Raw genomic sequence first — 22,714 nt, forward strand, 5'->3', positions numbered from 1 at the left:
GAAGAAATTTGGTGGTTATAAAGTGGTTGATGGTTGTATTATTTTTTATACCCCCTACAGATTTATCTGAATTTAGTTATGAAAATGACTTGGTTTTGGTTCTTTCATGCTTAATAGAAGGCTCTTTCTTGCCAGAGAAGAAGAAAATGACTTGGTATTTTTGTAACTAATCCAGATTGCTGGAAGTGAAACTGGCATTACAGCTTTCCAGATGGATATCAAGGTCCGATAACAAACTTGTTGCTGTGTCTAACTAGCTAAGGAAGGGTCTGTGCCATTGTTTTTAATGCCAAGTTTATGGGGAAACATTTTAGGTTGAAGGGGTCAGCCTAAAAATTCTGGAAAAGGCCCTTCTACAAGCCAAGGATGGAAGATGTCGAATTCTTGGTAATCTTTGTAACCTTAGTCCAATGAATAACTCAAGCATATGTTTGGCTCTCTCTCTCAGAAACAATATTTTTAACTGAGGCATTTTGGTTTACACTCTCAATACAGGTTTAAATATGTTTGCATTGCACACACCAGTACAAGGTGGTTAGTAGTTACTAATGTGTCATAGCATACCTTTACTGGTAAAGAATTCTGAGTGTCTATCTAGTTCTTATTGCAGCCGGAATCATGGGATGTTTAGAATTTGCAGAAACGTCCAGCTTACAAGCAAGAGTGTGTATGACAGGGAAACACTATGGAGCGACTTGTTATATTCGAGGATTCTTATCTGACCAATCATGTGAAATGGCAAAGTTTTAGAAGTCTGGGCCCCATAAGTTTTTTTTTCAATGTGTCATTTCCTATCTTGCTAATAGGCATTGAAGAAGAAAGATGTTATTAACATCTACTAAAGACCCAATGGATCCATGAGAACAAAACTGTTACACATGTTCCATGTGTAAACTGACAGTCATAAACATAAACATGGAAACATAAAAAGGCCAAAGAAAATACATACTTTGCGGCTCCTCTGTGTACAATTAGTAGTAAAACCACACTAGTGGGCTCATGATTTGTAATCCTGGTCCATGACAGGATACAAGGAGGCACATGTCCATTGTCTGGGGTGGTGCTGCTCTATGGCACTAGAGTATATTCCAAGCGTGGAGCTGAAAAGAGATCTGGATCACTAGTGGTGAAGGCATTTGGCTCTCTGAAGGGACTGTGCATGATCCTTATAACTCCTAAGTCTACGAGGAGCCAGCAGGTCTCAGGTCTGGGGGAGCAGGTGTCCCATCAAGGTCTCTCTGTCCCTTCTGATGTCGTGTGTGTTGAGTATCCTCTTGTGGAACACTCGTGAACCGGAGTTTGCACGGTTACACTCAATAGAGGAGGGCACACTCTTCTACTCAAGTGGGAGAAGTCACCATAGACAAGATTAGAGAGAAAGCTGTAAATTGTGATTAGTATATTGGTTAGCCTCATCATTAGCCTTATAATTACTTATATACACGACGGTCCTTTCACACTACACTTAAAGGTGTCCATGGGCATGGTGAACCTACTTCCTAGTCTTTGGCCCCTTTACATACACTTAATCCCTTGGCCTTAGACCCAAAATGGGCGTGAGAGCTTTTTAACTTTGTTACAAACCATCCCCACCGATAAGGTTTTGTCCTCGAAACCATAGATGTACATGTGCATTGTCACAAGAATGGAGAATATCATCAAGGATTCATGTCACAAGTATCATGCTCATGCTTGAGCCATGTATGTTGGAACAAAAACATGTGTGTGTGGCTGTAAACTGCACAACCACAGCCCTCAACCGGGCCATGGATTGCCAAGAGAATATCATGCCTAGTAAACACGCCTAGCCATTGTGGGGGGTCGGGTCTGGGAAAGGTGCGAGCCACTCCTGGGGAATAGCAGAGTCGATGCCGAGGCTGAGTCTTTCTCTACCCCGGATCATTGCCACGCCCCTCTCCTGAGCCTCTAGGGGTAGTTGTGCAAGCCGATCTCCAAGGGAACAGGCAGGTCGGGCCTCCAGTATATGGCTATTGGGTAAACGGATCAGGGTGTTCCAGATCAAGGGCTGCCAAAGACGCTCCTTTGGGGCTACTGGAGCGGACTGCCTAAGGGCTGGCCTGAGGTGAACCAAAGCTCGTAGTAGGCTGGCTGCAAATCTGTCCTCAAAACCCGCATCTCTGTGAAGGTCCATCCAGTGCTCTGTGGCCAGGGGCCCCCAAGCTGGGGGTACGGGCTGAAATCCTGGCCAAGAGGAAGTCCTTCCAAGGCTCACCACCAAGGAGTCCTCTAACAATCAGCTTGCCCAACAGGGCGCGGCTTTGAATGGTGGGGTCAATGAAGCCTAGGCCCCCTCTGCGTCGTTGCTGAATCATCACGCTCCAGGCCACCGTGGCCCGGGCAGGCCTCCCATCACTTCTGGCCCACAAGAAGATCCAGATCATTGTACTGACCAATGCATGCTCGAGAAGGCCCAACAAGAAGTAATGTACCACATGGTGGCAAGAAGGACCTGGTTCACCACCACCACTTGACCAGCTAAGGAGAGCCTCGAAGAGCTCCAGTACAAAAGCTTCTTCCGAATGCTCAGAAGAAGATGGGTGAGCTGCTGCTCCGGAGAGATATCGGTTGCCATTCTGGCAAAGTTTTAGAAGTCTGGGCCCCATATAGCATTTTTTCAATGTGTCATTTCCTATCTTGCTAATAGGCATTGAAGAAGAAAGAAAGAAAGATGTTATTAACATCTACTAAAGACCCAATGGATCCATGAGAACAAAACTGTTACATATGTTCCATGTGTAAACTGACAGTCATCCATAAACATGGAAACATAAAAAGGCCAAAGAAAATACATACTATGCAGGTCCTCTGTGTACAATGAGTAGTAAAACCACACTAGTGGGATCATTATTTGTAATCCTGGTCTATGACAGGATACAAGGAGGCACATGTCCAGTGTCTGGGGTGGTGTTGCTCTATGGCGCTAGAGTATATTCCAAGCGTGGAGCTGAAAAGAGGAGGTCTGGATCACTAGTGGTGAAGGCATTTGGCTCCCTGAAGGGACTGTGCATGATCCTTAGAACTCCTAAGTATACGAGGAGCCAGCAGGTCTCCGGTCTGGGGGAGCAGGGCTCCCGTCAAGGTCTCTCTGACGCTTCCGATGTCTTGTGTGCTGAGTATCCATCACAATCACCTGCGCCCCCCTCCCCCCATGTTTCAGTGGTATCCTATGCAACAAAGTAGAACACTCATAAAAAGGCCAAAGAAAATACATACTATGTGGGTCCTCTTGTGTACAATGAGTAGTAAAACCACACTAGTGGGCTCATGATTTGTAATCCTGGTCTATGACAGGATACAAGGAGACACATGCCCATTGTTTGGGGTGGTGTTGCTCTATGGCACTAGAGTATATTCCAAGCGTGGAGCTGAAAAAAGGAGGCCTGGATCATTAGTTGTGAGGCATTTGGATCTCGACAGGACTGTGCATGACCCTTATAACTCCTAAGTGTACGAGGAGCCAGCAGGTGTCAGGTCTGGGGGAGCAGGTGTCCCATCAAGGTCTGTCTGTTCCTTCTGATGTCTTGTGTGCTGAGTATTCATCACAATCACCTGCCCCGCACCCGCCCCCCTCCCCCCTCCAAGCAGTACGTCATGGATGTTTGAGTGGTATCCTATGCAACAAAGTAGAACACTCATGAACTGGAGTTTGTAGGGTTGCAGTCAATAGAGGAGGGCACACTCTTCTTCTCAAGTGGGAGAAGTCTCCATAGACAAGATTAGAGAGAAAGCTGTAAATTGTGATTAATATATTGGTTAGCCTCATCATTAGCCTTATAATTACTTATATACACGAGAGTCCTTTCACACTACACTTAAAGGTGTCCATGGGCATGGCGAACCTACTTCCTAGCCTTTGGCCCCTTTACATACACTTAATCCCTTGGTCTTAGACCCAAAATGGGCGTGAGAGCTTTGTAGCTTTGTTACAAACTATCCCCATTTATAAGGTTTGTCCTTGAAACCATAGATGTACTTGTGCGTTGTCACATGAATGGAGAATATCATCAAGGACTCATGTCACAAGTATCATGCTCATGGATGAGCCATGTATGTTGGAACTAAAACATGTGTGTGACTGTAAACTGCACAACCATAGCCCTGATCCGCGCCATGGACTGCCAAGAGAATATTATGCCTAGTAAACACGCCTAGCCACTGTGGGGGGGTCGGGTCTGGGATAGGTGTTAGCCACTCCTAGGGAATAGGAGAGTTGATGTCAAGGCTGAGTCTTTCTCTACCCCGGATCCTTGCCACGCCTCTCCTGAGCCTCCGGGGGCAATTGTGCAAGCCAATCTCCAAGGGACCTAGCAGGTCAGGCCTCCAACATATGGCCATTGGGTATATGGATCAGGGTGTTCTAGATCAGGGGCTGCCGAAGACGCTACTCGGGGGCTATTGGAACTGACTGCCCAAGGGCCGGCCTGAGGTGATCCCAAGCTCGGAGTAGGCTGGCTGCAAATCTGTCCTCAAAAGCTGGGCTAAATCCACGGGCCCGCATCTCTGTGAAGGTCTATCCAGTGCTCTGCGGCGAGGCCCCCCCCACTACTGGCCCACAAGAAGTTCCGGATTGTTGTACTAACCAATGCTTGCTTGGGAGAAAGCCCAACAAGAAGTAATGTAGCACATGGTAACAAGAAGGACCTGGTTTGCCACCACTACTCAACCAGCTAAGGAGAGCCTCTGAGAGATCCAATACAAAAGCTTCATCCGAATGCTTAGAAGAAGAGGGGCGAGCTGTTGCTCTGGAGGAGAGATATTGGTTCCCTTTCTGGCATCCCAGATAGTGGACTGGAGTGCCCCTAGGGATCCACTGGAAAGCCTCAACTGGGCGCCAAGTTGGGGCGGGTGTAGAGCCTATTCAGAAACCACGTGACTTGTGGCAGTTGATCTGCACTCTTGATGCGCGACAAAAGATCTCGATCACCTCAACGTATCTCTGGAGAGTCCCCACATCTCCAGATTGGTATGTACTGTGTCATCTGCAAACTTTGAGTCGAGCAGCTCTTCGTGAGTACAGAAGTGAAGATGCAATCCTTGGAGCCCCATCTACTGAGCTGAGAGGAAACTGCTCATGGCCTCGGCGACGTATAGGAAAAGGTAAGGTGTCAGTGGACAGCCCTACTGGACCGAGCGAGAAAAGGGGAATCTGTCGCCGCAGGCTTGCAGGATGAGAACTTGACAGTCAGAGGCTGAGTAAAGGCCTAAACACCACGGATCCACTCCATTGGGAACCCCATCAAGTGCATTGTGCCCTCCAGAAAGCTCCAATCAACCCTATCATAAGCTTTCTCAAAGTCTAGGAGGAGCACTATGAGGTCCTGTTGCCGCATCCTGGCCGTAGCTGTCGCCTCCCAGAGGGTGAAGATGTTGTCCGGAATGCTCTGATCCTGAACAAAACCTGTCTGATTGTCATGGATTAAGTTAGGGAGGAAAGGCTGAAGTGTTCGGTTCATGGCCTTGGCCAGGATCTTGTAGGCGGTCCTAAAAACGGTGATGGGTCTTCACCGTCGGATCTCCAATCTGTCATCACCCTCCTTACGAATCAAGTGTATCGGAGAAAATCAGTGGCTATGTTCTCACATGTTGGGGGGGGGTTAGAAACAATAGCTCTATCCTAGCCACGCAACTTGCGAATACCATCTCTCTGCCTATGGGGGCTTAATGAAGTCCTTCGTGACTATCTCTGGCCTCTAGGTCCAAAAGGAAGCTCTCGCATGGTACTTGTACTCCGCCTTCCTCTCCTCGATGGATCTGCTCTCTGTACGGGTAGGAGCAAGATGACTCTCAATCCACAGGCTATCGAGGGAACTCTTGTGAAGCCATTGGAGAGAAGCAAGACCCCTCCTCAGCCTCCGCTCTTGCTCACGAAATCCCCTCAATCTGCCATGTGCTGCCTCCTGTAAAAATTTGCTGGTCTCACCAAGGCCTACATCCAAGGTGCACACGGCAAAGCCTGGGATAAAATACAGTCCCGCCCATATATGCTCTTTTGTGCTGCAGATCTTGGGGTCCTGTATGAGGCTGTCTGGACTCCAGAATCCTAGTGCTTGCATGCTTGTCTTGCCTCTAGGGATCTCGTCGAAGGACAGAATAACTGGGGCGTGATCCAAACAAGTGGTGCTGGCCAAGATGTCGATCATGCTCCCGCTCCCGCGACCCCAAGCCCACTCATCCACATAGAACCTGTGAAGTCGAGAGAGGCTGGGGCCGGTGCTCCTCCTATCCGACTACGAGAAGCAGAGGCTCCTGGGGCTGCGCCCAAACTCTGGTAGATTCCAAGGGTCTTGTCCCCCCTAGGTGCCAGGATCAACTCCTCCCATACAGAGTAGTATGCTCTTGAGACTGTAGCCATGCCTTCTCTGAGTCTGGCCTGTGATGACTCGATCATGTTAAAGTCTCCACCCATGCACAAAAGGTCAGCGTGAGGAAGGACCTGACAGACTGTGCTCCAGAGATGGCTCTACTTGCTATGGCATTCGGGGCATAAACATTGAGGAAGCCCATGCAGTCCTCTCCAATAATAATGGTAACCCAGAGCGCTCGCCTAGAGAATTCTGACACCTAAGCCTGCCACTGCTGGCAAGAGTTGCTCGTTGACAGAAATACAAATTCCTCCCTGCATCCGGAGGGACTGAAAGAGGGAGACCAAAAAGTGTGGCTCTTACCTGGTAAAATGTTCCTGCAGCAGCGTGTACGGCCCTCTAAAAGATGGTGCTCTTGGAGGGAAAGAATGTCGATGGGTCTCCCAATTGGAGCTCTGTGAAGCTCTTCTCTAAGGATGCCTCGCCTTTGAAAGCTCTGAGGCCCCCCTAAACCTTGAATGTTCCATGAGGCTATCAGCATATCAATCTTTGTGGGAGGTGAAACTATCGGAATTTCCCTCTACTCGAGGTCTTGGGCGTGGGTCTTGATGGGGAATAATTGCAATTAGTCCTGGGGCGAAGGCGCGCCAAGTGGGCGCGGATCCTAGTCACTCTGTCCAAGCGCGAGAGTAGGCATACTCAACTCCATCGATGACAATGGAGGTATCTGTAAGAGGGGGGGGGAGTACCTGAACACAAAGAGCAGCACCTCCAGGTTGGAGGACACCACCTTCCCGTCCTGATCTCTATGGCTTGAGCCTCGTAGCTCCATCCTAGCCAGGGGCCAAAGGTGGGTGAGCACGTCGATGATGCGTAGATCATAAAGATAGTGTGAGATGCGACCAATTCCAAATCCCACTTTGTCCCTGGGGTGCTGCACTCGAGGGAAAGGAGAAGACCATCGCGCCACTCTTTGGCGTAGAAGGTCTAGAATGATGAAACACCACATAGATCCGAATGGGAACAATTGTCTCCTCAAAAATATCAGTTCCTTCCATCGGAACAAACTATAATCCACAGGCAGCCCCAAGATCCTAGGGGCCCACCTCAGAATTCTGGTGTGAGAGACCTCACTAGGGAAGCGGCGGTGGTCATCTCTACCGGCTTCCAGAATCGATGAATCAAGCAGCAAACAAAGCTTTCCGGCTTTCTCCGCTCTAGGTCAGGGTTGCAGGAGGGCGACAGGAGTGCTCTAGAGAGGTGGAGGGAGGGGGGAGTGTGGGCTCAGAGGAAGAGGACATGGCAAGGGGGGAGTGCTGTGCGAAGAGTCAGAGGCGAGGATGAGGAGGGGGGGGTGGGGGGGGGGGGAGGAGGAGGAGGAGGAGGCAGAGAAGAGGGAGATCGGAGTGGCCGGGAGTGATCCATCGGATAGGGAGAGTGCCGGGAGGGGCTCGTCGGGGGTTTAGCAGGGCTAGCTCGCCTTACTGGAAACTGAGAACGGGAGGAGTCGTCTCGACGGGGTAACGGTTGCCAATCGGAAGGGGCCGGAGGGACCATCACATTGATTGGAGGAGGCCTATTGCCGACAGGTAGGTGCTGTGATAAATGCTCTAAACGGTTCTATGACAGAACTGAATTCTCCTATACTCTGCTAGCTTGACGCACGCGGTGGTGGTGCTCTGCTCCGGTAATCCTCTGAGAGCCCTGGTGCGGGCCAATGGTCTGCCACTCTCCGGCAGGAGAGTCGTTCGGGGTCAGGTCCTAGTGTTCGACTGCCCCTCTCTCTATCCCTTGATGAAGATCAGAATGAGGACCGTTGGGAGGAGTTTTTTTTTTTTGGGGGGGGGGGGGGGGGGGGGGGCATCGGAGACGTTTTTTGGACCGGCGCTAAGGGCAAGCTCTGCCAAGGTGTCCTATCTGCCTCCAAATGAAACCTTGCCCAGGAAGGCCTGGGTACTTCATTCGCTAAATGATGGGGTCTCCGCGAAGGCAAGCAATGGACATGACATGAGGCACTGTCTCTGACAAGGGAATACATATGCGAAGGGATGGAATCATGGCCGCTTGTGGGAGGGACGAAGCGGCACTGGAGGGGATTTCATCACTCTCCCAATGGCTCCACCGATTACCGCAAGAAGAGGAAGGTATTCGTTCCTAAGGCCTGGGAAGGAGACTGTCACATGAAAGCTTGAAACGCCAGCCAGTGGGTTGCATGCGGAGTCGAAGCCATGTTGCCACCATGCACAGAAGGCTTGGCTGTACGCAATGCAACGGGGCTCAATTGCATGACTCAATCTAACGCTGCTGGTGGCAAGTCGAACCTAACGTGGTTGCAGGTTCACCAAGGAAGCTAAGCTTGAAGAAGATCTCTGAGTTGTCTGTGTGCAAGGCGGCTACCGACAATCTTGCATACTAGAGTGGAGGCCTCTAAGGATGCAACAGTCGTAGCGAGGAGCTGAGGGTCCGCTTCAGAGAAAGATAAGCAAGTTACAGCGGCCTCGGGCGAGGATGACGGAGCGATTGCCATGGAGTCCTCTTGAGGGTGAAGACCACAAGAGGCCGAGACTTACCGAATGAAAAATGCCCAAGAACTGAAGATGCTGCCAAATGAAGACGAAAGGGACAAAGAAGCCGGAGGAAGGTGGGGTACGCGGTGAGGCTATAGAGGAGGAAAGCGAGGAGGGAAGGGGGGGGGGGTGTAGGCGAATCGAAAAGCGGGGTGGGGGGGTGGGGAGGGGAGGGGCATAGGTGGATCAGGGGGGCGTAGGCGGGATAACGGGGAAGAGGGGGCTGCAAGTAGACAATGGGACCGAGGGTGCGCATAAGGGGCTGGGCAACAAGGGGGGGCGCTGCGGGGAAGGGGGAAGGAGGTGTAGGCAATGCAGATCACAGAGGGGGGGGTGGAGCGCTTTGAGTTCCAAGCGCATGACTGCATAGACTTTGACCAAGTATTCCACCAATACACGATTGCGAAGGACCCTTTTTCTTGTGCGCAAAATCATTTCCGGTACATACTCAATCATCCCCTCCTCATCCATTGGAGGTAGCTCATCTTGCACAAGAACTTTTGGCCCATGGTATGCCCTTAAATGTGATACATGAAACACATCATGAATCTTTGAAGGTAATGGAAGCCCAATTGGTAAGCAACCTTACAAACAGGGCTCAAAACCTTGTATGGCGCATAATATTGATGAGATACTTGGTGTCGTGTTTCCCTTAAGAGTACTATATCTAGTGTTGGGAATTCTTGAGAAGACCCAATCCCTTTCCTTGAATTTCAATGTCCTCTTATGAGCAGTTGCATAGTGTCTCATCTCTTGAGCTTGCTTGATATAACTCTAGCATTGTTGTAAGAGGGCATCCATCTTTTCCATCTCCTCTTTTGCATTAGGATTCACTCCCTCTTGCTTTTGAACCATCATTGGCATATGTACTTAATACTCATAGAGTGCCTCATGAGGTGACATGCCAATACTCTCATAACACCTTGTGTATCATGGCAATAATGCCTCAAATAAGTTACTCACACTCTAGATTTGCCCATCGGTCTCGGGGTGATGAGCGGTGCTTGGTGTCAAAACAATCCCCATGATCTCAAACAATGTCCTCCAAAATGAGCTCATAAAATTCACATCATGATCGCTCACAATTTGTTCCGGTACCCCATGCAACTTAAACACATGATCCACAAATTGTTTTGCAACTAGAGATGGCAAATACGTGGCTTGGGAAAGAACAAAATGTGCCACGTTTGTTAGGGGTCCATAGCCACGTATATGCTATTCCATCCCCTCTTTGTGTAAGGTAGCCCTACAATTAGTTCATTGTTTTGGCACCATCGGCAAAACCAAAAATGGTTCTCTCCCCAAGGAATAGTCTGACGAAGAAATCTTTCGATTGTAGAGGTGTGAAGTGATGTAGAAATCAACTATCAACTCCAGTTTGACCCGGTCAAGGCGCTATATTACTCTATTTTGACTTCTTTGGAAAATGAACCTTGTAGAGTTGACGGCCAAAATGAACTCTCAATCAGGTGCTCTTTGGCTTGATTGAAAGCTTATAACATGTACTTTCAAGATATGCAAACAATTTGGGTTATTTTCATGCATTCCTTGTTGGCTTTGAGAGAGTTGTCCCACATGTGTTTGCTCCTCCACATAACTTGTGTGCATATGCCTATTACCCAAGGCATTAGAAGTATGTGTACGACTTGGTTGGCCATGTGAACTAGGCCCTTGCCCAGTGTGTGCATGGCTGTCTATAGTGTACGACAATTGTTCACTTGGAGCCCAATGTCAAAACGACCATTTCCCCACTCAGAAGAGGGAAACAACCATGCTATGATACTGCTGTAACTACACCGGCTAGGTGTGAACGTCCTTGGGTACCGTCTTGTGAATAATACGCGCGCGTCAACAATCAAAATATAAAAGCCACAATGCACAAAACAACTGAAAGATACATCAGTGCACAAGATAATCTGCAAAAGACAAGCATTGCAGAGTACACCACTACTCGGGCCGTGAACGTATATTATTGGAGTATTTTAATTAGTGTAACTCAGAAGAGGGAAACAACCATGCTATGATACTGCTGTAACTAGGTGTGAACGTCGTTGGGCATTGTCTTGTGAATAATACGCGCGTGTCAACACTTAAAATATAACAGCCACAATGCACAAAACAACTGAAAGATACATCAGTGCACAAGATAATCTGCAAAAGACGAGCATTGCAGAGTACACTACTCGGGCCGTGAACGGGCCGACTCCCCTCTGAATACTGAAGTATATTATTGGAGTATTTTAATTAGTGTACAAGGTTTCAAGGGCTTTTGAAGTAGATAATCCAATGCAAATGCAAATATGAAGAAAAGCTACCCAAACAAGGGTGTGTCGGGAGTATATTGTTGAAGCCAGACTTGTCAAAAGAGTCAAAATAACCTGGCTACCATCTCATACACTTGGAGGGGAGTGAAAGCAAAGCGGTCGTTCCGAGACCATGCACGAACATACGCTCCTGTACTAGAGCCTGGCTTCACACTCTTGCAAAGACCGTGGCTCAAGCCTCCCTAGTGCAAGTACACAAACTTGAACACATACAAGTACACGAACATGTACCAGTACACGGTTTCCAATAGTAGGTACTCAAACAGGTACACGCAGAGCCGGTTCACAGCAAGCACACTTGTGCAACAAGTACTACTGTAAGCACAGCAAGTACGGAGAAGGGTTTCCAGTAAGTACAACCGGTAGACTGGACTGTACAGTAGCGTTTCCAGAAGGTACATCTGTTAGAATGGACTGCAGCAGGTACAGTAGGGTTTCGAGCAAGTACTGTGGGTACAGTGGGCTGTACAGCAGGTACAGTAGGGGTGCACGGGGGTTTTCAGCAAACTACAGGAGTCGGGTACAGCACCAGTACAGCACAGCAGGTACAAGTGGTGCAGTCGAGTACAGCAGGTACAGGTGATGCAGTTGAGCACAGCAAGTACAGTACAGCAGGTACAGTACAGCAGTTGGGTACAGTTCAGGTATAGTACTGCAGTCGGGTACAGCAGATGCAGTCCAGTACAACAGTACAGCAGCTGTACGGCAGCAAGGGAGAAGACTTGTCCATGTCGATTTTCAGATGGAGGAGCCAGGAAGTGATGTGCTAGCCTCCAATGAGTGAAAAAGAGAGAGGCAGTTGTGTGCATGGAAGGTAGGCAGGAGGTGGAGGGGTCCAACCCTTGTGTGCCACACAGTGTAGCCCCCTCAAACCAAGGTGGGCACCTCCTTTTTGTGTACACACACACTTACGTGTGTTTACATGATCAAAAAGGTGCCCAAAGGTTGGGCTGCGCTAACTTGCAACCCTTAGGCCCTGGGCACTGGACAATGGTTGGTGCCCGACTTTAATGAATATGAACTGTAAAGGTTATATATATATAACCTTCACAAAAAGCAACAAGGGAAATAGCAAGCAGAGATGCGTGCAGGTGCATTATGTAATGCATATATCTCTCCTTCTTGGAACCTCTAAAATAGCAAGTCTTCCCGAGCACGGAAGTAGCTCAGTGGGAAACCTAAACTGGGATCCTTGACTATGGGTTCCATGTCCTGGCGACACCACGGGTGACTCGAGGCCTGGCCTTCCGTAGGTGACACGAGTCTTGGCCTTCCGTAGGTGACATGAGTCCTGGCCTCAATACAAAGCTCTGTAGCCTCCTATACCTTGGCACGAAATAGGGGAGAGCTACTTGGGCGGCCAAACAGTGACAAAAATGGGTGGCCTCCTCGTTTATGATGGGAATGTCCTTTGCGTATTGCATCGAGTGATTTATCTCGTTGCCTTATCGTTTAAGATGTGTAGGCATGTGGTCTTGCACTCGTCATCAGACCAACCATGTTGAGGCAGGGATCCACAAGGAGGCTTGGTGGTAGAGGTGAGTGGAGGGGAAAGAGATGTGGGCTGAGTTGTGCAAAACGAAGCTGGGCCGTGATGGTGGATAGAGGTAGAAAGATCAAGAGTGGAGAGTTGGGGCCCAAGATGACCTTGATGAACATTATCTAGGCCAACGCTTGGGATGATGTTGGAGGGTGATCTCATCGTCCGAGAGACAAGCTAGTAAGATTGGCCAAACATAATTACGAGTTAAAAACATGGGGAGGATGATTGTGTGAGAATGAGCACGTGGGTGGTGCTGTAATTTTTTTGCACATTCAAATAGCTGGACCAAATCTTTCGATTATCTTCTATGCAAATTGAGAAGAGAAGAGAAATGAGGAGAAAAGAGATTGAGCTCAATGCTGTCACCACACTTTTGCTCCAGCCCACACCAGCCATTTCCCCTTTTCAATAGAATCGTTAGGGCACTAGGTACTGACCTAAAGGACATTAAATCAATAATATTCCTGCTTTTTCCGGGTAATAAAGCATAGAATGTGTGATCACACTCCAAAATGTGTTTTACTTGCAAAAAAGTCTTCAGAGTATGAATGTGGGAAATGGCAAGCAGAATAAATGAATACCTGGCAGATATTTAGAGAAATGTTCCTTCATCAATGCCCCCCAAGTACAAATCTTCCTAGATAAGACACAGGCAATAAGTAAAAAAATGCTCACAAACAAGTACTTTCTTCCAAATCAGAGATAAACCATGGAGAAAAAAGATATCAGACTAATGGAACCACATTTTGAGAAAATCAGCATTGTGTGTTTTGAGAAAGCACATTAAAAGAAAACCCCTTCCCATTAGTGAATGTTCATATGCACATGCGCATGTTTGTTTTTTTGTGTGTGTGTGCGTGTGTGTCCACGAGTGCTTGTGTGTCTATGTGTGTGTCTCTCTCTGTATGTGTGCGTTTGCGTGCTCCCATCTCCGTCCGTGTCCCCGCCCCCACCTATACTCCTCCGCGTCCGTTTGTGTGTCCACGTCCGCGTCCGCATCTCTCTTTCTCTCTCTCTCTCTGCCCGTGCCCGTCTCCGTGTCTGTGTCTTTGTGCCCATCTCCGTCCGTGCCTGTGCTCCCCATGCCCGTGCCCACGTCCACGTCCGTGTGTGTGTGTGTGTGTGTGTGTGTCCGTGCCCGTGCCCACACCTGCGCCCGTGTCCATTTCTGAGAGAGAGAGAGAGAGAGAGAGAGAGAGAGAGAGAGATAATCATGTTTTTGGGAATCTTTGGTATAGGGGAGATGGCGAAGTGTGAGCCACCACCGGCAAGAAAACTCTCCAAATATGCTCCTTTAATAGAGTTCATGAAGGTATCTCGTTCTGTAAAGTTGTATTTGTGTTATGAACCGTAACAATATCTGTTCGTCTCTTAGTCGGGTGTGGTAGAGTGCTGCTTCCAAATGAGTAGCAGGGATTGAAAATATATTTTTCCAGAAAGAAAAATGATGCTTTTCCTTTATTTCAGAGAACCCGGTGTTGAAACCTGTCTCAATCATGAATAAGTGTTAGCTCTGAGAGTTTGCAAATGTTTATTTGATATGTTTTACAGGTGGAGCCTGAGAAAATCAATGGTGTCATAGGGAGTGGAGGAAAAACAGTGCGAGCTATTATTGAACAATCTGGGGTGGATTCCATTGATCTAGAAGATGACGGCTCTGTAAGCCTTTCTTTGGTGCCTATTGGGGCTTTGAGTGACTATATATTGTTGATTGTGCCTTATCATGTCATTTTGAACAGGTTAGAATTCTCGCTAGGTCTTCCCAAAGCTTGCAAAGTGCAAAATCCAAAATCCTGGGGCTAACAATGGAACCTAGTGTTGGGACAATTTACAGGCATGGTGACGTATTGCTTATCTTTGTTTTGAGTACTGCTTCGTTATGTTTTAGTTACAGAAGTTTTCACCTCTTATGCTCTAAAGAAAGCAACCTGTATACTCAAAGACAGTCAATGATTTAAAGGTTTGAGCATGAGTTTGGAAAAGAAAGAATATGCCTTTTGTAGGAAATTTGATTCAATATTTAGTAATTTTTCTCTTTGCTAAATCAATGCAATGCTTGAACAGGGATTGTGTTGTAAAATCAATTGTTTCTTTTGGCTGTTTCTTGGAAATAGCTCCAGGCCGGGAGGTAACATGCTTTTTTGGATCACTTTTATTTTATTGCGCACTGTTCTCATAACTCTTGGAGAAGCGTTGTGTTACAAGAAATCTGTGATGTAAGTCTTATAAATCTGTTGAGGTACATGCATGCTTATCCTCCCCCATCTCTGTAATAACATGTCCTTCATAAGATGTTCTACTCTTGAAGTTTTCCTCGTGTTTTTCTTGAGGGGAGCTATTTCTGTTCAAGTAACAGGAATTAGGAGGTGTTTTCTCATAATTTAGTAACAACATCAATAAATGTTCAGGCTGGATTGGCTTTAATGTGCCAACAAACAAGACCTTGATAAGAAAAGAGGTCATGTAAACTGTCAAATATGAGAAGGGGCAGATGTTAAGCATGCTTTGCTTTTGCCCTTCTTTTCTTGTTTTCCCCCCCCCCAACAAACTGGAGGTCCACGTCGGAGAAAAGGCAGGGGGCTGTGACCTCAGTTGGGGATGACGGAGCGGCTGCCATGGAGTCCTTCTGAAGAGGTCAAGACCAAAGGGAGCTGACACTCGCTAAAAGAACAACAGCCCGAGCACGAAAACCTGCTTAGAAGGAAGCGGGAGAAAAAGGGACGATGAACCGGCAAGAATGAAGGCGGGGATTGGGCGGAGGGGGAAAGGAGGAGGAAAGCAGCAGAAACGGGTAGAGATGACCGCGGGAGGCGGTAAAGGGGAAGGGCTCCAAGCCGGGAGAGGAGTCGGAGGGTTGCGCGAATGGGGAGGCAGTGAGGTGGGGGCGTGAGAGGATGGAGAAAGCGGGCAGGGTTGCACAGGAGGATGGTGGCCGGGGCAGTGCGAAGGCAGAGGACAGCAGTGACAGCGTACAGGCTGGGGGCGGCAGCAGGATATGAGGGCCAAGGAGACGGCAGGTGGAGGATAGCACGAAGGAGGGGAAGTGATGGCCCATGAGTGACTGTAGCTCCTTTTCTTGCTTTTTCTTATTGTTGCAAGTACTCCTTTTCAAGTACCGGAAAACATTAGCCAATGTATCAATTCAAGGGCATCAACATAAGGGTGAGTAATCCTTAAAAACTTCAGGCCTTGACACCCCCTTCTATTTGTGAGATTTTTATAGATCAGCAAGAATAAGATAATTGTTATCTTAGACGCAATCTTCACCCTCACAAGTTCAAGCCCACAGCAGCCACACGCAGTGGGATCTTGTGCAGAGTAGATCATTGCATCGGCACTCGCAGACTTGCCGAACATAGTCTCTAAGCTCAAATCAGGTAGCTAATCACGTAATCGTATCTCCTCTTAATTACAATCCGTCATCTTTTTGCACCTGGTTCCGCTAATCACCTGAGAGTTGTACCTGTATATCATGCAGAGTGCAGAGCTCTGGCTGCGACACTACGTGAGACCCTTTTTGGCCCTGCACAGCAACCATCCCAAATTACGATTTGACTGGTTTCTCAAGGGTGGAGCTTCGAGGATTTCTTTCCTTTACATCGTCTTTCTAACATTCACCATCTAAGCTCCTTATTTTGATTCATTTCAGATAAAAACCTTGAAAAATATACAGAAGGAATATATAGTGGTCAGTTGAAAAGGGGTAACTGAGGTCCACTCCAGACAAGGTAGGGCCTCCAATATCTTTAGATGGAACACTGGATGGTGAGATTTGATAGAAGACATCCTGCTACCAAACTGTGCTCTTCTAGTCACCTCAATATATTGATAGCCTTTAGAGCATGATTAGGTTTTTCTTCATTGTGTTCATTCACAATGTGTATATGAAGAAGCATCTTGTGATACATGAGGGAAGTGTGCATGGCAAGCAGGTAGTCAATGCAGCTGATGTGTGAAAGAAACAGCACTCCATCTTCTTAGCCACGCTACCATAAAGTGAGAGAAGAGCTCTTTTATCCTTCGTTCTTAGTAGAGCGTATGCAGGTGATGAACAGGCATTGGCTCACTATTAACAACCTATCTTGGCAACTTGGCATTGACTGCTTATGTGGCTGTGTGCTGACTGCTGCCAACTCAAATTGTTTTGTATGCTGTATACCTTCCTATTCTCAATTTATTCAAAATATACTTCGTAGCTCTTCAAAGGTAGATGTTTCTCTTTTTAATGTGGATGTCATGCACTGAAGAGTTGTGTTTTCTACTGCATTCCCTTTCATAGGCAGATGTTTGCCTTTTTTTAAAATGGATGTCATGCACTGAAGAGTGCAAGCGTGTCTTGAGAGTTTTTGTTTTCTACTGCATTCCCTGTCTTGCTTGTTATGCAGGATGACTACTATTTAATGTGAGCCCCTTGGTAGAGTGCTGCTTTTTACACATCATCTCTCGCTTAGAGTGAAATGTTGGCATGTTGTACAGGGACTTTGTCACATAAGTGAGGTTTGTACCCAAAGACTAGCGAAGGTTGAAGATGTAAGTACCAATTGTAACCCTGCCAGGTTATCACTCTTGGTGTTCATTTTCAGACGAAGTCTTATCAATGTGTCATTTGTGCTGATGGGCAGTTTCTGAAAGTTGGAGATCGGCTTGATGTCAAGCTCATAGAGGTTAGTAGCAAAACCATGCTTATATTTGGAAGCTAAAGTAGAGAATGGTATAAGATTAGGCTATACCTTGCATTAAATCTACAATAGTGGTCCTGTTCAGATTTGATCGTGTGCATGTACACGCTTGAAAAGGCTGTGAAATGGCTGAGCTTTATATGGATTTTTAGTAAATAGGATCATAGGAACTTAGACTAGTACTGCCTTCTAGAGAAAAAGGGCTGTAGATAAAACTGTACTTTCGTTCAATATTATAGAATCTGTTGATTGCATTGATCTGTCCTGGCATATGCTTTGCATATAGGTTTAAAGTAGTTCTATAATTATCGTGTATTGCAGATCAATGCGAAAGGGCAATTGAGATTAAGCCATCGAGCAGTGTTGCTCGAGGGGAAAACAGACACACAGAAACAAGCGCACAAAAACATAGAAATATCTAGTGCATCAAAGGATGTCTAAGCACCCATGGACCTTGCGAGCATTCCCACCTTTGGGACCTGCATCTGGGTGGTCCAGAAAACAGGCGTCTACAAGCATTTCAGTTGATGGGGGCATACTTGAAAGGACTCGATCTTTTAGACATGAAGCACTTGCAACAATGTGTACACAGTTCAGCTCGTTGTGGGCTATGCCTGTGGCTCCATGGACTGTATATTCAAGATACTAGTTGTGTAGAAAGCAATGTAGCAGCAGTATCTTCGGCGCTAGTGTCATTTTTTATGCTGTGGAGAGAAGTTCAATAGGAGTTCCTGGTGGGTTACATTCGATCCCCCCCTCTTGGCAAACATATATATTTGCCAATCTCTTCCGAGAGTCATGATATGACTGACAGAGGGTCTGCAGTGCCTTGTTGCATGAGACTTGCAGTGTGAACTGTAAGTTTCTTGTTACTCTGTACTTTTGCCTATTTTTTGGCAGAGCCTTTCATGGAAAGAACTCTGAACTGCAACTTTATATTTGATGTATTTAAAGTGTTGTATGGTTATCCTCTCTTTTTTTCTCTCTCCAATAATCAATTATGAGAGGGCACAATGCCAAATTTAAAGTTTTTACCAGCATGTTATTGCTAAAGTTCTGAATTTGTATTGAAATTATTTTGGATGTAAAGTATCTGTTTTTGCCGCTAAGAAGAGTCTAAACATCATTTGATAATGCCACGCTTTGTTGTCAAGGTCAGGGCTTTAAAATAGTGATGGTACATCTTACAGGGATTTTGGATTACACATTCCCTTGTCAGTATCAGTAACAACTTGAATACTACTTGGCATGTTACAACAGATGATTGGAAGAGGGGTGCTGCTTACCTCAAGGCTTGTGGGATACATGACAAGGCCTTCCCTCTCTGAAATGTGAATTATATGAAGGAAAGGACTCTCAAATTTTGGGACAAGAGAAGAAGCGGGATGGTGCATGAGGGTTTAAATTCAAAGTTTAGTAGCAAGAGTTGCAACCTCTAAGTGGCTGCCTCCTCATTCCATGCAGTGAGAAGACACGTTGTCACTCCTCCACCTTCTTTTGCTTCCTTGTAAAAGTTACTTTCTTTAGCAGACTCTCTCTCTCTCTCTCTCTCTCTCTCTCTCTCTCTCTCTCAGCTGCTTGGACACATGGCACTCCTATGCACGTTCCCTCTATCATATCCCCCATCAACCATCCCTACCCCCACCACCAAATCCCCGCCCCATGACCTCCACCTTCTTCACAAAGGGCATGGTCCTCAAGGCCATTCATAGACTATGTAGGAGCACGAGGGACTCATTGCATAGTACATCTTGCATGCCAATAATACCCTGGTGCCCCTACTAGCCTACATGTTCAATAGAGCCCTTTGTGAAGAATTTCCACCCTCTTGGTCCACCAACACCGTCACCATCACCCCCATCCTCAAAGTCGGAGATCCACTTGATCCTAATAATTACAGAACGTTCATGATTGGCCACACATTGGCCAACCTCTATGGATTGGTGCTAGAGGCAAAGCTCAGCTCTTTTGTAGAGAGACATGGATGCAAAGCCTCTGGAAGGGCAAGCTTTCGGAGGAGCTACTTTACCCTTGACCACATCTTCACCGTGTGCGCCATCATCAAGGAGGGTAATGCACGACATCAAAGGATTTATTGTTGCTTTTTGGGTTTTCCCAAAGCTTTTGATACTGTACCCCAAGTCTGCCTCCTACATCGTCTACAGGAGATAGGAGTCCCATCTGACATGGTTTGGAGCATCATCACCCTCTGTTATGAGTGTGTCACCGAATGAGTGAGAGCCCTAGGAGGTACATCACAGGAGATTTCTAGCACTATTGGCGTGAAGCAGGGGTGCCCTCTATCAACCACTCTTTTTGGCCTCTGTACATTGATGAGATCTCGAGCTGCACTCACGGATTAGGCAGGGTTGGTCCCACGTTGGCTAGTGTGTTGATCCCCATACAACTTTATTCAGTCTTCCGAGGTCATGCTTTCAGGAAGTAGCGAAACCGTCTATACGACATAGATGACCAAGCTAATGACAAAAGCGTTTCTTTGTTCGAGTCTTAGAACGAGCTTGCTCACTTCTGATCCCGGCTCAAAAAACTACTTTATGTAGATGATATCGTCGTCCTCCTAGATTCAGCCAAGGGGCTTCAAAGACAGTTGGATGCCTTATAGGACCTCTGCACTCATTGGAACCTTTGTATTTACCGGTAAAACCAAGGTGATGGTCTTCAATACTTCCCGCCCCTTCACATCTAGATTGAGCTTCATATATAGAGGGGATCTTGTGGAGATTGGCTCATCTTATGTCTACCTTGGTGTCACTTTCAATGGCCCACGCTTCACCATGCTTCTCGCAGCACATGCCAAGGTGACACCGGGATATGCAACCTTGAGCTTACTTGAGCGATAGTGCTTTCAGGAACATATCAAAGAGCCCAGGACAAAGGGCTGGCTTTTTGACACCCTCATCATCAGCCTTGATGAACGGAGCAGCCTTCTAGGGGGCAGATTTATCCGATGAGGATTGGCAAGGATTTGAGAGGCCCAGGTCATGATGTTCTCTCGTATGATCTGCAGGCAAACCATCAGCCCCACACTATATTATCCAAGCATAGTTCGATGTAGTCTGAACGTTAGTGGATGCACTTTCCAGATAGTCACATATAGTCACATGGATCCCCGTAGGCACTCAGGGCATGTCCTAGAGTCCTCCATAAAGATTTATAGAACTTTAATAGGGTGCAAGGGCATTATGTCCTTCTTTTGTGGTTAGCACATTGTTGGCACTCGTTACATCCTTTGACAAATAGTGCACAATCCTTAAAGAGTATGGGCCACCAATACCCTGATTAGAGTAGTTTTCTTATTGTAACATCTCCCACTAACTTTCCACCAGCTACTTCCCCTTTGTGTGCTTGTTCAATGATGTACAAGTATTTATCCTCCTAGGGGTAACGTCTCAAAATGCTATCCTTACCTCTTCTATGAATTCTATGAAGAGTTTCAACAATCAATTGGTAAGGTTCTGCTTATTTAAGAAACTTCCTTGCTAGATCTTTCCTTAACTTCTTTACCTCTGGTAAACTATTAGCTAGAAAGTTAATGATTTTCTCACTCCACTCTGGTATAGCCTCAACTTTAAACACTGTAGCATCCGATAGATCATCATCTATTCCAATTGGTGCTTTACCATTAGGTACACGAAATAGATGATCAGCCAGGCCATACCACCACTGTGAAATCAAACTCGTGAAGAATCAATAATCACTTAGTGATTCTTCCTATATGGAGGAAGGTTTAGCAAGACTTGATGAGATCAACATAGAAAACAAAATTTATTATCTAGAAGGTAATGTCGAAATTTCTTAGCATATACCATTCCTAAACCTTCAAGCTCTGTGGTGGTATAATTCATCTCATTCTCACATAACTGTCGACTCACAAAACTTATGGGGTAGTCCAGTTTATGTTTACGTGGTTGAACTAGGACGCATCTAATTGCAAAGCTAGAAGCATCAATATCAACCTGGAAGATAACATCCCAGTTTGGCACTCGTAGTATGGGAGTGCTAGCCAAAGTTTACTTCAACCTGTCATAGGCTTGTTGGCATTCTTCTTTCCACTCGAATATAATGAGGAGCTTGTACAAATCTCGGGATAGAAGAGGATGAATCGCCTATAGTAGCCTACATGTCCCATAAACCTTTGGACTCCCTTATAGTTCGTCGATGAGAGTAATTCCAAGATAATTTTGATTTTACTCTCATCTATGGAAATCCCATTTTTGGACACTATATGTTCTAAGATAACTCCATGTTTAACCCAAAATTGGCATTTGAATGGGTTTAGAGATAAGCGATAAAGTATGCATCGTTCAAATACCTTTCATGAACAGGATAAATGCTCCTTCCATGTGACGAATGAATGCACAAATGATCTAAGAAAGCTTCAAGAAACGTTCTTACAAAATCTTTAAAGGTAGTGTTCATAAGCCATTGGAATGTGGCTGGTGCATTTGTTAAGCCAAACGGCATAACTCTACAGGCGTAAACTCCGTGTTATGTAACAAAAGCAATGGAAATTTGGTTATATCATGAATTCCCATCCAAGGCGCTACATGCTTTCTTGCCAGTTACTCGTTTGAGTATGTGCTCTGAATATGGCAAGAAGTAATGACTCCTCTTGTTTACTGCATTGACCTTTTTGAGATCAACACATATTCATAATTTCCCATTCTTTTAGGTACAACCACAATGGGTGACACCCAGTCCGAATGTTCAATTTCATAAATGAATCCACATTCGATGAGATTGTCTCTCTTCTTTAACAATGTTAGCATACTTTGGATTCACTAGATAAGGTTGCTGATAGTAGGCAGGTTTAGCATTTGGTACCGTGGGATTGTGTGCTACATAACCTCAATAGGTGCTCCCTTCATATCATGGGGTAAGTCCATGGCGAAGCAATCCTTATATTCCTTGAGGAGATCGATAAGCTCAGCTTCTTGATTCAGAGTGAGATCTTTTGCTATAAAGACTAGCTTAGGGTCTTCCCTAGGTTCGGCCAAGTCTACTTTTTTTACTTTAGCCGGACCATCATAAACTCTTGTGCCTCACTTGTTGGTTTTTGTGTGGCATTATCAAACACTAACTTGCAGTCCCCAAGACGTAAGTTAGGTGTTGGCTCTTAATTTTCCTCAACTACCTTAGCTGCAACTTCCACTTCCCTCTCTTTCTAGCCCAACTCTTTGTTCTTATTCCACCTCGTGAAATGATTAAGCTTTGGTTCATCTACGACTTCGATTTTGGCTATCAACTCAGTGTGCAA

At 46.3% G+C, this 22,714-nt stretch overlaps 1 protein-coding gene and 1 long non-coding RNA gene across 3 annotated transcripts in view; both read left to right on the forward strand.

The window, feature by feature from the left end:
- LOC147615797 (putative polyribonucleotide nucleotidyltransferase 1, chloroplastic) overlaps positions 1 to 18,468 on the forward strand; it is a 116,434-nt gene extending 97,966 nt beyond the window's left edge. For both annotated transcript variants that reach the window (XM_086778405.1, XM_086778406.1), the window contains 9 exons: positions 176 to 223; positions 315 to 387; positions 13,996 to 14,069; positions 14,309 to 14,416; positions 14,497 to 14,591; positions 14,822 to 14,885; positions 17,234 to 17,287; positions 17,380 to 17,421; positions 17,758 to 18,468. In XM_086778405.1, coding sequence (XP_086634531.1) covers positions 176 to 223; positions 315 to 387; positions 13,996 to 14,069; positions 14,309 to 14,416; positions 14,497 to 14,591; positions 14,822 to 14,885; positions 17,234 to 17,287; positions 17,380 to 17,421; positions 17,758 to 17,877 — 678 coding nt within the window. In that variant the 3' untranslated portion in view covers positions 17,878 to 18,468. The remainder of the gene's footprint in view (positions 1 to 175; positions 224 to 314; positions 388 to 13,995; positions 14,070 to 14,308; positions 14,417 to 14,496; positions 14,592 to 14,821; positions 14,886 to 17,233; positions 17,288 to 17,379; positions 17,422 to 17,757) is intronic.
- Positions 15,246 to 16,953, forward strand: LOC147615798 (uncharacterized). Its single transcript, XR_015262639.1, has 2 exons — positions 15,246 to 16,134; positions 16,236 to 16,953. It is a non-coding gene; the product is annotated as an uncharacterized LOC147615798 (long non-coding RNA).
- Positions 18,469 to 22,714: the final 4,246 nt, after the last annotated feature.

Source organism: Cibotium barometz, chromosome 39, assembly GCF_041138505.1.
Source record: "Cibotium barometz isolate CiBa-2024 chromosome 39, ASM4113850v1, whole genome shotgun sequence".
NCBI classification, from domain to species: Eukaryota; Viridiplantae; Streptophyta; class Polypodiopsida; order Cyatheales; family Cibotiaceae; genus Cibotium; species Cibotium barometz.